Here is a 17,628-nt window from a genome sequence, read left to right on the forward strand (position 1 = left end):
GACCATAGATTTAGTCAGATGACAAGCCAAAGCGCCTTACGGTCTGTCACGTTATTTACCATGAAACGTCAAACTCATTACTCTATTCTCTCTTCTTGGGACAATCCCACGCATGCTCCAAATCAAACGTCCCATTCTTCCTGCAGGGTAGCTCCCAGATCGTTGAGAGTGGTCGGTGGGTTTTGACGGTGATGTACGTGTCGTCCAAAGGTAACCCTGACAAGTCTTGACTGTGTGTTGGCCATGGCAAGGTGGTCATGTTGTCCTGTTGGAGGTACTCAGTAACAATAAGACACCCGTGTATTGGCCATGGCAAGGTGGTCATGTTGTCCTGTTGGAGGTACTCAGTAACAATACGACCCCCGTGTGCTGGCCATGGCAAGGTGGCCATGTTGTCCTGTTGGAGGTACTCAGTAACAATATGACACCCGTGAGCTGGCCATGGGAAGGTTGTCATGTTGTCCTGTTGGAGGTACTCAGAAACAATATGACCCCCGTGTGCTGGCCATGGCAAGGTGGTCATGTTGTCCTGTTGGAGGTACTCAGTAACAATATGACCCCGTGTGCTGGCCATGGCAAGGTGGTCATGTTGTCCTGTTGGAGGTACTCAGTAACAATACGACCCCCGTGTGCTGGCCATGGCAAGGTGGTCATGTTGTCCTGTTGGAGGTACTCAGTAACAATAAGACACCCGTGTGCTGGCCATGGCAAGGTGGTCATGTTGTCCTGTTGGAGGTAACTTCAGTAACAATACGACCCCGAGTGCTGGCCATGGCAAGGTGGTCATGTTGTCCTGTTGGAGGTACTCAGTAACAATACGACCCCCGTGTGCTGGCCATGGCAAGGTGGTCATGTTGTCCTGTTGGAGGTACTCAGTAACAATACGACCCCCGTGTGCTGGCCATGGCAAGGTTGTCATGTTGTCCTGTTGGAGGTACTCAGTAACAATACAACCCCGTGTGCTGGCCATGGCAAGGTTGTCATGTTGTCCTGTTGGAGGTACTCAGTAACAATATGACCCCGTGTGCTGGCCATGGCAAGGTTGTCATGTTGTCCTGTTGGAGGTACTCAGTAACAATACGACCCCGTGTGCTGGCCATGGCAAGGTGGCCATGTTGTCCTGTTGGAGGTACTCAGTAACAATATGACACCCGTGAGCTGGCCATGGGAAGGTTGTCATGTTGTCCTGTTGGAGGTACTCAGAAACAATATGACCCCCGTGTGCTGGCCATGGCAAGGTGGTCATGTTGTCCTGTTGGAGGTACTCAGTAACAATATGACCCCGTGTGCTGGCCATGGCAAGGTGGTCATGTTGTCCTGTTGGAGGTACTCAGTAACAATACGACCCCGTGTGCTGGCCATGGCAAGGTGGTCATGTTGTCCTGTTGGAGGTACTCAGTAACAATAAGACACCCGTGTGTTGGCCATGGCAAGGTGGTCATGTTGTCCTGTTGGAGGTACTCAGTAACAATACGACCCCCGAGTGCTGGCCATGGCAAGGTGGTCATGTTGTCCTGTTGGAGGTACTCAGTAACAATACGACCCCGAGTGCTGGCCATGGCAAAGGTGGTCATGTTGTCCTGTTGGAGGTGCTCAGTAACAATACGACCCCCGTGTGCTGGCCATGGGAAGGTTGTCATGTTGTCCTGTTGGAGGTACTCAGTAACAATACAACCCCGTGTGCTGGCCATGGCAAGGTTGTCATGTTGTCCTGTTGGAGGTACTCAGTAACAATATGACCCCCGTGTGCTGGCCATGGCAAGGTTGTCATGTTGTCCTGTTGGAGGTACTCAGTAACAATACGACCCCCGTGTGCTGGCCATGGCAAGGTGGTCATGTTGTCCTGTTGGAGGTACTCAGAAACAATACGACCCCCGTGTGCTGGCCATGGCAAGGTGGTCATATTGTCCTGTTGGAGGTACTCAGTAACAATACGACCCCCGTGTGCTGGCCATGGCAAGGTGGTCATGTTGTCCTGTTGGAGGTACTCAGTAGCAATATGACCCCCGTGTGCTGGCCATGGCAAGGTTGTCATGTTGTCCTGTTGGAGGTACTCAGTAACAATACAACCCCCGTGTGCTGGCCATGGCAAGGTTGTCATGTTGTCCTGTTGGAGGTACTCAGTAACAATATGACCCCCGTGTGCTGGCCATGGCAAGGTTGTCATGTTGTCCTGTTGGAGGTACTCAGTAACAATACGACCCCCGTGTGCTGGCCTTGGCAAGGTGGTCATGTTCTACTGTTGGAGGTACTCAGTAACAATATGACCCCCGTGTGCTGGCCTTGGCAAGGTGGTCATGTTGTCCTGTTGGAGGTACTCAGTAACAATACGACCCCCGTGTGCTGGCCATGGCAAGGTGGTCATGTTGTCCTGTTGGAGGTACTCAGTAACAATACGACCCCCGAGTCACCCCTGCCCCATCGGTCAAGAATCCGATGGGGGGGAGACGTAACCCTGGCGAAAGACACAAACTGACCACAGGGACCTACACCAAACATAGAATGGGGGAAAAGCCGGGTACGGGCAAGGAATGTCAGCTATGTCAATTAATGGATGGTATAAATGATTGTGAACCAGCAGTGCTGGGCAGTTCGGACTGAAACTCAGAGATCAGAGCCACCCCTTGTAACTAGACCAGAATAAATCGTGTGGACCCTAAGACTGACCTATTCAACAGGAACCCAAACGCTTGTCACTGAAAGCTGTACAGGGACTGATAAATATGTTTGGGATGAGTCAAAGGTGGATGTACATGTGTCCAATCTTTCCCGTGAGGAAATTAAATTATCTATAAGCAATGCAACTGACATGCTCCACATGCTGATGTTGATGTGTATTTCTATGTATGCAGCTAAATGTTTAGTCAAAGCATCCCATTGTAAACATCAACCTGTTACAAATGTGTGGTATGATGAAGAATGTTATGATTTAAAACTGGATAGTAGAAGGTAGAAGGACGTCACAGAAAATGTATAGCACGTCATACTTATATTATACTTACAGTATAAACAGGTTTTGTCAACAGTTAGAGGTAAAAAGCAGGCACTCAATAAGAAAGGGGTGGATAAATTATGCTTTCAAGCCTCAAAGAATGATCATCGTAAATTCTGGTCCTGTTTGAAGCATATGCGTAGGAGAGGCGCTCCCGAACCGATTTCATGTGGTTGTTCATTTCACCGGATTATATGACAGCGCTGGTAGTGGGTCAGTTGAAACTGACATCCTTGTTGAGAATCATGGGCTTTGTTTGGATACAGATTCAGTTGATAGTGATGACGAGTGTGAGCAGTAAACCAGCAGGTATTGATAATTTTGGCGGAAATGATTTTAAAAAGTAATCCATTTCTCATTGGTTATATGGTGAAGCTGTTCAACACTATTTACGATTCAGGTGTTTTCCCTTCGCACTGGTCAGAAGGTATTATTGTACCGTTGATCTCATGATTGTCCAGATAATTATAGAGGCATAACGTTGTTGTCAATCTTGTGTAAAGTATATATTGGGTCTCTTAGAATAACTATCTGGGCTCTAGGATAATGATGAATCGCGAATTCGGAATCTCAGTCTGGGTTCAGAGCTGGATATTCTTCGGCTGATAATCTTTTTACTTTGTGTACACTTGTGCAAACATATCTATGGGAAGAGTAAACTTTATGTTGCCTTTGTTAATTTCATAAAAACCTTTGATAGTGGAAACAGAAATAAGTTGCTGTTACTTCTTCGCAAAATTGGTTTGAAGGGAAAGTTGTTTCGTAGCGTTAAGTATATGTATAAGGTATTTAAATCCTGTGTCAAGACAAATGGAGGTTTTTCAGGTTTCTTTGAATGTCCGAATGGAGTAAGGCATTGCTGCGTCTTGAGTCCTGTTCTATTTTCCTTGTCCATTAATGAGTTGGCGAATGAAATAATTAATTCAAACAGTAGAGATATTCAGGTGTATCTTGCTATCATTGAAGTTTTTCTGTTATTTTGCGCAGATGACGTTGTACTTGTTGCAGATAGTGTAAATGAAGCGTCTTGATATTCTCCAAAGTCATCGGATTTGACTGTTAATATGTCTAAAACTAAAATAATGTTGTTTTTAGAAAAGGTGGAAATTATCTCTTTTTGAAAAGTGGACCTACAGTAGAAATAATGTGGTTGTAGTTTCTAATTATGTTGTCTTCCAAAAAGTAGGTGAAATTCAATTTTAATTTACGATTGAAAAAAATGGGAGATATATCGGAGTCAATCAATTTGATATGATAATGAATGTTTTGAGAGTACATCATCACTTCCTTATGGCCACAGTTGGTTTGTACAGTAATCGCTCTTGAAAGATGAGTAGTGTATGACGTGAAATTTGCATGTGTACGATTTTCATTCAGTAGTGCGTGATTCCACCACGTAGGGTCAGACATTCATTCAGACAACGAGGCATACTGCGGGTGAGTCTCCCAATGACCAATTGGGGGAGTCTGTTCCATTCTTCCTGAAGCGCACGGCCAAGTTCCTCCAGCGTTTGACGTTGACGCACACGTCTCCCTATCATGTCCCAGGCGTGTTCGATGGGAGAAAATTCAGGGCTCATTGTCTGCAATGTCAAACGACCGATGTCATGTTACTTGAGGTGATTATTGACGATGCGTGGACGGTGAGCACGGGCGTTGTCATCCTGAAAGAAGGGGTTCGGTCAGTCAGAGTGATACCACCCCATACCATAAGTGATCCACCTCCGAATCGATCGTGTGGTCTCACGTTGATGTTGGCGTGACGTTCATTTCTTCGTCGCCAGACCCGATCAAGGAAGTCAAAAGTGAATCTACACTCCTCCGAAAACATAACTAACGACGATTCCTCCAGCATCTACGTGCCCTACACCATTATCTTCTTACAGTCATGTGACGATCGGTCAAGGGTGGGGACACCCGGGGCCGTCGAACATGACTGACTGACTGAGTATGGTGTTACGCCGTTTTTTAGCAATATTCCAGCAATATCACGGCGGGGGACACCAGAAATGGGCTTCGAAAATTGTACCCATGTGGGGAATCGAACCCGGGCCTTCGGCGTGACGAGCTTACGCTTTAACCACTAGGCTTCCCCACCGCCCCCCGTCGAACATGAAAGTGAGCAGCATGGAGGCGATTCCCAATCGTCTAACCCGTAACTCGAATACCAGTAGTCTGATACAGATTTGCTGCAATCTGACTGGCCGTAACAGCTCGATTTCTTAAAGCCTGGTCCGAATGAAACGATCCTGTACCCTTATTTTTGACCATGGACGACCTGAACGGTTGGTTAGCTGATATCTGTTCCAAAGTCTGCTAATGACTGACTTCGAAACATTGAAGGAATTTACCACTGGTTTGTGCCTGTTTGCAACATGCCAATTGCACGTAAACGTTCATCACGTTACATACGCCGTACGCCAAATTGAAAAAAAAAAACCCGGCTAGAAACAGACACTAACAACTGTTTGATCAACAGATGCAAGATGATTGTCAAACTTAATGTTCTACAGTGGTTTATCGACCTTCTTGAAAAACGCCAAAATCAAGAATGACACCCCATGCACGTGTATGGGGCTACTGCGTTGTGCACGTGCATCCCATGCGTTGTGTTTATAGTCTGTTTGCAACGAAAACGTACCAATGAACTGCAATTTAAACCAAAAAGTAAAACAAATAAAGTGAAATTAAGACTGCGAATCCTCATAATTTTACGTTGCCAATTATACATTTAAATCTCTTGAGTTTATTCAACTTAGGATAAAAGTTGTTTACCAAACGATCATAGTTTCACATCGCTATTATTGGTTTGTATTACAAGGGGGTATGCACATCAAATGAAACACCGAGAACGACAAGGGCTGTTCTAAGTTAACGCTCTTCACGTACCCGGGTGCATTTGTTTCACTGTTCCAACTACTGCGCTTACCCCATTGTAATACAAACCAGTAATAGCGATTTGAATCTATGATCGTTTCTTAAATAACTTTTATCCTAAGTTGAATAAAATTCTGAGATTTATATGTTCAATTGCCAAGGTAAAATTATGAGGATTTGCAATCTTAATTTCACTTTATTTGATTTACTTTTTTGTTTAAAGTGAAATTCATCGGTACGTTTTCACTGCAAACAGACTATAGGAGTGGTGATCAAGAGACATGGTGGTGGGTCCATAAGATATGTCTCTTCGAAAAGTTTGTGAATGCTTATACTTCCGATCCTAATTAAAAGTTCAGATTCTTCTTCTATTTTTTAAGAGGTGAGGTGAGGTGAAACTGGGTTTAACGTCGTGCTTGAGAATATTTCGCTCATATGACTACGTACATGCGTGTGTGTGTATGTGTATGTGCGGTTGCTTGTACTAGCCCAGACTTAAGCTGTTTTTATAGTGCTAGCCCACTGAGATACCATGCCGCAGTGAAGCACTAATACCCCACTCAGACACATTACACTGACTCCGAGCCGACCAGTCCTTGTTGTACCCATTAATGCCGAGCGCCAGACAGGGACCAACAAATACCATATTTTAACGTCTTTTGGTATGACGCGGTCGGGGGATCGAACCCGCGACCTTCCACTCTCCGGGCGGACGTTCTAACCACTACATCACGGAGGCGGTCTCTCTTTTTTAAGAGCATATAACAAGCTTGGTTTTGTTCTTACAAGTTTTTCACAGTGTTACAATATTATTGCAATCAAGGCCCAGAAAGCCTTATTTGAAGTTTTAAGAACGATGTATTCCCATTGGCAGTTTCCTCCATGGTTTTCTTTACAATATTTGGGGCGGTGGGGTAGCCTAGTGGTTAAAGCGTTGGCTCGTCACGCTGAAGACCCGGGTTCGATTCCCCACATGGGCACAATGTGTTAAGCCTATTTCTGGTGTCCCCCGCCGTGATATTGCTGGAATATTGCTAAAAGCGGCGTAAAACTAAACTCAGTCAGTCAGTCTTTACAATATTTGATTTTCAGATTATGGCAATGTTGTTATACGGTTCCGGTTCTCTAGCGTCTAGTGTTTAGAGAGAATACAACATTTAGCGAGTAAACGGTTTCTTAACATTAGTAAATGGGCTCCGAATGTTGTGGGCGAATATGGCAGATTCTCAGTTTATATGGCATCCTTGTTCCGTGTTACATTTAGGCTTAGAGTTACTCGTATGCCTAACTATAGGTATCCACGTAAGGCATATGAAATGTTGTAGTCATTGCCAGTCACTGGGTAATGATGATCACCATACGTGGGCCTCTTCGGTTAAGCAAGTTTTATTTAGCTACGGTTTTGGTTATGCTTGGGTGTTTCAAGGTGTTGACAGTGTTGAAGTATTGTTGTCAGAATTTAAGCACTGTTACTGATATTGTAACTCAGGAATGGAAACCTAGCTTGCAATGTAGTAGCAGATAGTTTCATCAACCAAATGGCATCTAATGATACGACTGTTATTATCAAGCTACAACTAATGATACGACTGTTATTATCAAGCTACAACTAATGATACGACTGCTATTATCAAGCTACAACTAATGATACGACTGTTATTATCAAGCTACAACTAATGATACGACTGTTATTATCAAGCTACAACTAATGATACGACTGTTATTATCAAGCTACAACTAATGATACGACTGTTATTATCAAGCTACAACTAATGATACGACTGTTATTATCAAGCTACAACTAATGATACGACTGTTATTATCAAGCTACAACTAATGATACGACTGTTCATCATTAGTTTACGTCAATTTTGTATCATCTGTATATGGGCCGGAGGCCACACATGCTGAATAAACAAACTGAATTGAAATTACTGACTGGGATATCTTCCAACTGTACTTTGCCAAAAAACGTCGTGATTTCCCTATAATAGTTCAGGGCAAAGCTGTACATTGTTACACTGCACATGCTGTAGAGCAAACTATATGTCACAAGAACAAGACTGCAACTAGCCAATAAGATAGCTGAATTTTATCACGTGTTATGGTTATAGGTTAAATGTTCGCGTTCAGAGTCCACATGCTTCCTGGCAAGACCATCCTTGTCCGTTTGTAACTGTAGTTATTTTTATCTGCGTGTCAACAAATAAGGAAACGGTGTGTCAGGTTTTCCTCTGATCATTTTGTCGTTCGTCCGATTATTTTATTGATATTTAAATTATTTTCTAGTTGCTCCGATTATTTCATCATTACTATTTTGGTCTCAAAATTCGATGTTTATACTGCAGTCTTTGTGTGCTGGCGATTAGGTGCCTGACTTAGTGTGAGTGGCTTCGAATCCTGGATAGGATCCAACCTAACAAAAATACTAGAATCTGTACTTTGCTGAGAAAATGTATTCCCAGATATAAAATATTTTACATTTGACCACTTTCTGTGTGGCATTGTGTATTCAATACCCAGTAACCCAATCCATAGTCTATGCCATTGTTATAAAATGTAGCGTTACAAGGTCGTCTTTCTTCAAGCTATTTAGCGATGTGTATGCAAATATAGATAGGATGAGGATGATGCCTGTAAGTGGAACAAGAATTACGAATCATTTGGTTAATCTAGGAAAGATTAATGTTTATTTCTCATGACAGTATACATATGCCAAAGTGAAGTCAGATATGATCTGGTTATCTTGGATTACTTGTGAAGTAAGGTTGAAAGGACAATCTGGAGGTTTCGTATTTCATTCGTCATTGTGTACATTTCAGTTTTTTGCAGCAACACATGGACACTTTCCTTTCACAGATGAACTTTATCTTTAAAATACAATCAAGATCATTCCACTTATAGCCACTTGTCTTCTGGAGCATAAGACAATGCTCATCGTCGTTCTGTTTGTTTCTGTTGTTAGGTTGCCCAGGACTCCAGCTTGGGTAGTTTATGGGAGAGCCCCCCTTCCACATAAACTCCCCTTCCTTGATCAGATCAGTCGCACCCAGCCAGTAGCCTGGAGAGCCTGGAAAGGAGATTACTATATCTCGTACTGGTGGTCAAACACACTATACAGGTACTACAGCTGTAAGATGTTATTTGTTGAGTGGAGATCGGATTCTTTTACAGAATACTTTGGTAACAAGATGGTCATGAATGATGCAGAGATTTCTGTTCTTACTTGATGCTTTACGCGATATTTATATAAACGATCGTGCCAGTCAGATGAAAGAATTTGCTCCCACGCACCATTAAGAGGCAGTTGCAAGGAAGTACAAGATTGTGAAAAGAGATTTTCATACCTACAGCTGGTGGTCTTACAAAATACAGTTCTGAAACAATTGGTAAAGATAAAAAATGAACATCTGTAGCACAACGTTCCAGCTGTAGCCTCTTGGTCCTGTCTGTAGACTCAGTTGTCTGGATTTGTGCCAGGAACTGGTAAATATATACTCCTGGGCCAAATGTAGAGACGGCATCAAAATCAGATAATATGATACACCCGGTATTTTAACCCACGCTGCATATCTTGACCATTTTGAACACCAGTGCTTGTCACCGTCCATAACATCATGTGGTTAACACTGATGCAGTTGGTGTATGAACGTGTGGACACTGTTTCAACAGTGGGGTAAACCTTGTTTGTTTTAGTAACCTGATACATTGTGTGTCTAAAGTACTGTCGGAAATAGAAAAAAACAACTGCTTTTTCACATATATATCTACAATCCATGTAGTTAATATGTGAAAGTGTGAAATATCTGAAATGTTCGGCCTAACTACAGTCTCAGTGGTAGGGAGATAAAAAACATAAAAAAGGACTTTGCTGAGGTGAGATTAGTGCAGAAATGAGTAATGCGTTTATTTCTAAGTCCAAAGCGACTTATTTCGAGCAGACCGAGGCTTTATGCAAATTAGTGTGCGATGATATTTTATTACAAAGGGCACTTTTTAAATGCCCATTTTGAAATTAGACTTAGCTTCATTATAAATGATAGTTCACGTAAAAAATAATATTTTAACACTGAAACTATGAAGGATTTATTATCTATACGGGCTATGATACACAGGTGATTATTTTTGTGATAATTGCACATGTGCTTTTCAGTGATTCTCAACGTTGATTGGTCAGAAAAACAGAGAAGAAATATGATTGGTTGACGGAACTACTTTTCATGATCCAAGTTCATTGACAACTTTTACCGTTTCATTGATAATTAGAACAATCTGTACTCACACATTCCGAGATTTACAAAAGAAAACATAAAAAGTTAAAGTGTATGTCTACTCTCTTTATTAGACATTATTATTTTGCAATGCAATTGCGTTATATGTAGTAGTCTTTTTAAAATAAATAACTTTAGAAAAAAAACCCCGAACCAATCGTTTGCAATGTTTGTAAACAAACATGGCCGCCATTAGGCTTACCCCGATCAAGGTAAATGACCTAGTTAAAGTTGACGGTGACCTAATAGGGCCCGTAAGTAGGTCACGGCACTTCGCGAGAGATTACGTTGTTTAGTACTTCCGGTGACAAACAACGTTTTTCGGCAATGGCGATAACATTGTTACATGGGATATGCCGTGGATAATCATACTCGACACTGGCTGTGTGAATCAGAAACCTATGCCATGTAATGACTGCTAAAGCACTAAGGCAATGTTGCATGAACAGCACGTGAATATTTGCCAAACAGATGCAGAGTTGTCACAGCGTCGTCTTCAGGCTGGCCCATTCATTAGTCGAGGTAAGTTTGTTACATGGATTTCTTTGTTTTCATTTAAAGGCTGGTATTGTTTAAGCATGGTACGCACAGTAAGGGGTGGAGTTGACATGTGTGCAGATTGGTGAATCGTTTGATTGCATTTGATATCTATCAGTGGCAGGCAGGTATCCGGTATAATGCATTCATGTGTACCCAAAAAACTGTGTTAATAAATAAAGTATCTTGCAGTTGGAATTATCCAGAAGATAACTTAATGTGCAATGAAAATCCAGGTGTAAAAATTAAAAAATATATGTAATGAATTAAATAATAATTTAATAGCGCGTAAATAATGATGACTATATCCTCACTTTGATTGATACCAATAGCTCTGAATAGGTGTCTCTCGCAAATGTATTCTGTAATATGAGCTTGATTAATATATTATTACAATCCAAATTTGGCATTTGGTTATGGTGCAGCATGTCCAGTTAAACTTAACATCCACATGCTCAATTTATCAATAATATCTTGATGTCAACATTGTAAGGAACTGTTTACATTTTATTAAGTATATAATACTTGGTCTCATGTGTGTTATGTATTTTTTTCAGTTGGAACAGATGCACATCTTTAAGAGGAGAAAGAAGGAGGAATAGATTTCTTTATCACCACAATTGCCATTGACATCAAGAGCAACACAAACTGAAACAGATCTTCAGATTTCTTTTAACATCTGGTGGTCAAGCAATATACATTGCAAATGAAGAAACAGCAAGTCATTGAAGTGTTGTATATACAGTTATAAAACATATTAAAGCCCTACACATCATCCTTTGGACACTTGCTGGAACAGGAAACATGGGAAATGCTTGTAACCAGCAGGGTGTTGTGGAAAGTCTTGTGACATCTTGGGACTCTCAGATAATTCAGTGAGAATTTAGATGAGTGACCATGAAAGAACATTTGTATTCCAGATGATACTGTTACAGTATTTTTTCAGGTTTAGCAACTGGGAAATGCAAAGAATGTTTGATATGTTATGAGTAATTATGTCTTAGTAAAATAATTGCAGAATAGATCTAAAACTTGTTTATTGTGTTTTAAGTGTGGATAAAGCAAGCACAAATTGAATGGTTTGGAAGATTTCTGCTTTTGGCCATGATATTGATTTGACAGTAATTTTACAACAATGGATGTAGGAGATTAGATCTTCAGTGTATATAGCAAAGGTTTCCAAGTGAGAGAGTTGGGTTTACACCGCTTTTAGCAATATTCCAGCAACATCATGCTGGGGAGAGCAGCAATGGGCTTTGCACACATGTGGGGAATCACACCCGGGCCTTCAGTGTGACAAGTGTCAACAGTTTAACCACTAGGTTACCCTACTACTCCAGTTTCCATGAAATAACATGCTTACCAATGAAAAGTTAAACTTAAGCAATGGCATAGGCATGTGATTCTACATGACATGGAATTTTGTTGAAATATGAAATTCTTTGTTTTTATTTGCTGTAAGATTACAACACTGGTTCATAGCACAATAACCAGTACACATTATTCTTTTCCATTATTTAAAACATATTGGTCTAACTGTATAGTGGAAAATATGGAATGCCGGTTACCAACCTTGGCCTCATTGGCAGAATATTTGGAATATATAAGTTACTAAAAATGGGTGAAAAACACTATTACATGACAAGTAATCATACTCATGCTGCTATCAGCCAGTGTCTGCAGAATCTACTGTCATGACATAGTATATATGCACATTTAGTTTCCCCATGTATTGATCAGTATATTTTACAATACAGGAAATGTCTTTGAGTGATTACTCCATATTTTGAGTGTATTTGATCTTGCATTTTTGCCAATTGTGACTTGAAGGTGCTGTGTGCTGCTTCATATTTTGCTTACAGCATAGCAGAACCTCACCCCTGCATAACCAAGAACTAAGTAACACTCATGTACTTTAGATCATAGTACATAGTTCACTCACTCCTAGACATCTAGTACAAAGTGTAATAAATATTGTCCAACAACCAGGTTTTATATATCACCTCTAAAATAATGTTTACATAATTTGATAAAATTGTTTCATGATGAATATTCATATGGCTGAGGGTTTTCACATTTTTGTTTTGAATATCTGACAGTAGTAATTGAAATAATTGTAACCATGCCATCAAGGTTATTTTGTCCAGCTGCTGATTGATTTATGACACTATGACTTCTTGTGTGAATAAAAATGTCACCATAAATGGGAAAGTTCATATATTTATAAAAAAATATATAATTTTACAAGAAGTGCTATTTATTCCAGGCATTGGGAAAGACAGGGGCCATTTTGCACATTAGAATAAAAATGCCCCATTAAAATTTTGAAGTTTACTATTGATACGATTCATTCTAAATTCAGAAAATGGCTAATAATCCTGAAATTGTCGAAGGTCTCCATCCCAATCCCTGTATTCAATATATCATTATCAATATATTAACAGCATGGCAAAGAAACAATTTGACACATGCAGATCCCTGTCATCTATCCAAATTAAAATTTATAATGCATTTTCTTTCACATTTGCTAAACAACAAACAATTTATTTCTTGTATCTTTGAATCATTCTGTCACCTGAACTTGCATGCAGTTATCCCTTGGACTTGGAAGTGAGCAAAATTATTTAGCCTGCCAACTAGTTTACAAAGTATTTATATTAGTACCTCAAGTATTTATACACATGCATTTTACATTGCATAAAGCCAATTGTCTCTATTGAATATTTTGTAACTATTCCAAATTAAAAAACTATTTTTTACATATCAATATTGATATTTGTTAGAAACTATTTGATCTCAAATAGTTCCTAAGAAATATAAATATATTGAATATGTAAAAAACAGTTTTTAATTTGGAATAGTTACAAAATATTGCTGCAGAATAACAAATGTATTTAGAAAATAAATAACAAATTAAACAAACACAAATATTCTAATTTGGAATTACATACTTTAATTGAAAAGGGAAATGACAGAGTCAATGTGGCCAAATATGAATAGAACATCAACTTGATAAAGTTGGTAACAGATGGCTGTTTTATGAATAGCAGTATATTAATTAATAGTTAAATTAATTCAATATAAATACAGATTACTCAAATGTATTTTACGTTAACCATGTCATTGATTCCCGAAATATGTTTTGTGACAAACACTGTCCGCGATACTGAGAAGAAACACGTTTAGCGATAGAACTGCACTTGTTGTCAAAAATATATTATAGCTAAAGAAAGGTACTCATATGTTTTCGAATTGACTCATGGTTGTCGGTTGTCAGTAAGGAACCGATAATCCTTGAAGGAATAATAATTTTTCGATCTTATCGTCCCCAACTGATCCAATTATTCCGACTATCACCAGCTATGACAGTCAAGCATGGTAGTACACTTGGTCCGGTCTAGTAAGGTGATATTTGGCGGTCGCGCAATTTGGCACCAGAACTGGTTCTTGGGTATTCGCTTGTCACCGGAAATCTAGTAGCGGAAGTAGCGCCTCGCGAGACTTACGGGCCCTATAGGAAGAGTGAGAAGAATTTTACAGCCCTTGAATTCCTACAACCTGTCTGTTGTTAAAACTGAATTCGGGGAAATAGAAGCAGCAAGATACCGACTAAAGGTGTTACCATAAAGTGTGACAAATGAGTCTGCCACGGCGTGCATGCCACAGAACCAGGCACAATATTCCGGGCACAAAAATGTTCAATCAATAAACAGTTACTCTTCAATTAATGAGAAACAACATCAGTCCATCAATTAATTGTTGTCAAACCCTTGTAACTCCACCACTCTGCCCACTCATCCTCAGCCTCAGACTGCCACCATGATAACGTCACAATCTTTGTCGCATACCGTAAATCTTCATTCTGTACATACACTATTCTCAGGTCCATTTTATGGTGATGTATTCCACTTCAACATTTCGAATGACTCCTCTTTGAGTCGACCATCTGCTCCAAAGAGGCGTATTCTTCCCATTCACTCGGATTACGACTAGAGTTATCCTTCTCGGAACTGAGGTACTCTACTGCGACCAATGACGTGACTGTAGTTCACGCCTTCCACAGAAGAAAATGTTGTTTAATCTTCAAACTTGTTGAGTTTCTTGACAGAAAACTTTTTCTAGATGTATTCGTGGGATGGTTGTCTTTTAGATTTCCCAACTTTTAACCGTTGACTTACCCAATAATTGACAGGTTTTTGCCAAAGTGTATCACACCGTTGCCGTCACTACACGTCAGTCGTGAATGAACGATGTTCCGGCGCACTGACTTGATCAAATAACGTTTTAGCTGTTATTAAGTTCAATGATATTGTATTTAAAAGATCATTTTTATCATATTGACAAATGTTAATAAACTATTCCATAAGAAATATATTTTTGTTTGTTTTCTAAATCGATTTTACGAGGTTGTTCACCATCCGACTTAGTTTAATCGTACGGTCTACGAACGGGAACACTCCGAGTATTGAGCGATTCCCGGCAGACAACCTTTCTGTTATCCTCCGGTGACCATACCACATCAGCGCGCTGAAACAATCGCCCGATTCCCTGGCGGTCTGACAGGTGCCTGTAGGGTCACTGGTGGGTTGCCTGAAGATGTGCCACAGATCCGTTACCGATGACAGTGTGGACCACCAGTTGCCGTTAGAAAATAACTCTTCCGATTTGTCCACGATGTGTCAACGGGGTCTTTCCGATGGAAATAACACAGCCGATGCCCACGGATGATCGTCCAGCTCCCGGTTGGGTATCTCTCAATTTTGCAGATTTTCAGCCCGGCTGGGCATCGTAAACTAACCCTCTCATGGCAAAAGTGGATATGTGACCTAGGTATTGCATGAAACATTCTTTCACACTTTCATTCTTTCTTTACGTATGAATTTCCCAATGACAAACAAAAGGTGTCAGAATGTTGTCTCTGTAGTACTGTCCAGTGACGCTTCTTTTCACAATAGGGGCGGTGGGGCAGCGTAGTGGTTAAAGCGTTCGATTCCCCACATGATTACAATGTGAAGCCCATTTCTGTTGTCCCCCGACGTGATATTGCTGGAATATTACTAAAAGCGGCGTAAAACCAAATTCACTCACTCACTCTTCCTTTCTTTCCAATGTCATGAGCGTGTGCATGTGCATGCGCGTGTGTGTAGGATTGCGTCAATTTTTGCCGGCCCCTTCCCCATATTATGAACCATTTTTTCACCCCCCCTAATTTAGTTAACGTTTTTTCTTGACATTTATTCCCTTATTAAATAAACCAGTCCTTAAATATTGTGCCGTGTGATGAGGCTAACGTTGGTGAATAAATTTGTTTTATTCAAACAGAATGTCAGCTGAACGTCAATGCATGTCCCATTTCTGATGTCCCCCGCCGCGATATTGCTGGAATATTGCTAAAAGCGGCTCAGAACCAAACTCACTCACTCACTCACTCCTCTTACAATATGGAATTTGTTTTACTCATCATAATCGATCCACCGACAAATCTATCATGAGTCTGTTGACAATATAAAGGATGTGTAAGGGGCGGCACAACACGTGGCCGTCGAGCATGAAGGTGAGCCGCATGTAGATTTCTAAGTGTCTGACCCGTAACCTGCTGTTGATCCCGTCTTTGCACCATACTCCTTATCAGGTTCATCCCATAAATGTTCAGTGGGATTAAAGTCGGGGGAGCAAGAAGGCCAGTCCATTCTCCTAACGCCCTGTTGCTGAATGAAGTCGTTGACAACGTCTCCATGGTGTGGTCGAACATTATCATCCTGGAGGATTGGGGGACCTCTGTAGTGACGCATGGTCCTCATGAATGGTGCCACAATTGGAGCCACTATCTCATCTCTGTAGCGCAGAGCAGTGAGATTTCCCACAATAACGTGTAATCGTGTCCTTGCTGTTGCTGTAATTCCACCCCAGACCATTATGGAACCACCACCGAATCGATTATGGGCCACAACAGTAGCATCTGCAAAACGTTCCAGACGTCGTCTGTAGATTCTCCTACGGCCATCAAGAAATGAAACATTAAACCGGCTTTCGTCAGTAAATAACACTGAGGACCAGTGACGTTGATTCCAGCGCTGATGACATGTGCACCATAGTAAACGTGCTAGGCGGTGACGTGCTGTCAGTGGTGGACGAACAGCTGGACGTCGGGAACGGAGACCAGCTGAACGTAACCTGCTTCTTACTGTTGTCTGACTAATGCGGACGTTGGTGGCGAGAATTCACCTCTCAACTGGCGTGACGTCAGAAATCGGTTGCGTAGAGCAAGGTTGACGAGGTAACGGTGCTGTCTGTGTGTGTGTTGTAACCCTAGGACGCCCAGGTCTTTTGTCATAAGCAACAGTTCCAGTCGCCTGATGCCGCTGCCAGAGTCTCCCAATCACACTCTGAGAAACGTTAAAATGTGCAGCAACCTGACCTGGCTACTACCCGCCTGGAGCATGCCAATAGCTCGACCTCGATTTTCAATACTCAAAATACGTCGCATTCTTTTAAGTAGTGTTTTACTGTCAACGAGGCCTGGAAGCATGTGTTTCTCCGCTGATTTGCACGTGACCATACCCCGATTTGCACGTGCAAATCGTGTGATAGGTTTGCGTTCGATCTGTGTTCATGCATGAAAATCGTCAATTGTTGGAATAATTATCAGTTTGCAGACTTTTTTTCATTATTTTCTGAGGTTTAAATGTTGTTCCCTGTACTAATGCCATAATCATTAATCATGTTTGTAACCTCTAACAACCAAAGTTTATCTTAATGTCAACTCTAAATATGATTACAGCAGCTTTGATTTCTACCAGTCATTCATATGGGTGACCCTTCAATAATTGCGTTGAGTATATACTACAAGGTGAGTAATGAGTGACTGATTGAGTGAGTTTAGTTTAACGCCGCTTTTAGCACTATTCCAGCAATATCACGGCGGGGGACACCAGAAATGGCCTTCACACA

The 17,628-nt window shown here is 41.1% G+C and overlaps 1 protein-coding gene across 1 annotated transcript in view; it reads right to left on the reverse strand.

Moving 5' to 3' along the window:
* Positions 1-8,526: 8,526 nt before the first annotated feature.
* The window catches only part of LOC124256550 (perlucin-like), a 29,896-nt gene continuing 20,794 nt past the window's right edge, over positions 8,527-17,628 (reverse strand). The window contains exon 4 of the mRNA XM_046690534.1: positions 8,527-8,939. Coding sequence (XP_046546490.1) covers positions 8,674-8,939 — 266 coding nt within the window. The 3' untranslated portion in view covers positions 8,527-8,673. The remainder of the gene's footprint in view (positions 8,940-17,628) is intronic.

Source organism: Haliotis rubra, unplaced genomic scaffold (assembly GCF_003918875.1).
Source record: "Haliotis rubra isolate DU_JTF1 unplaced genomic scaffold, ASM391887v1 Scf63, whole genome shotgun sequence".
Classification (NCBI taxonomy): domain Eukaryota; kingdom Metazoa; phylum Mollusca; class Gastropoda; order Lepetellida; family Haliotidae; genus Haliotis; species Haliotis rubra.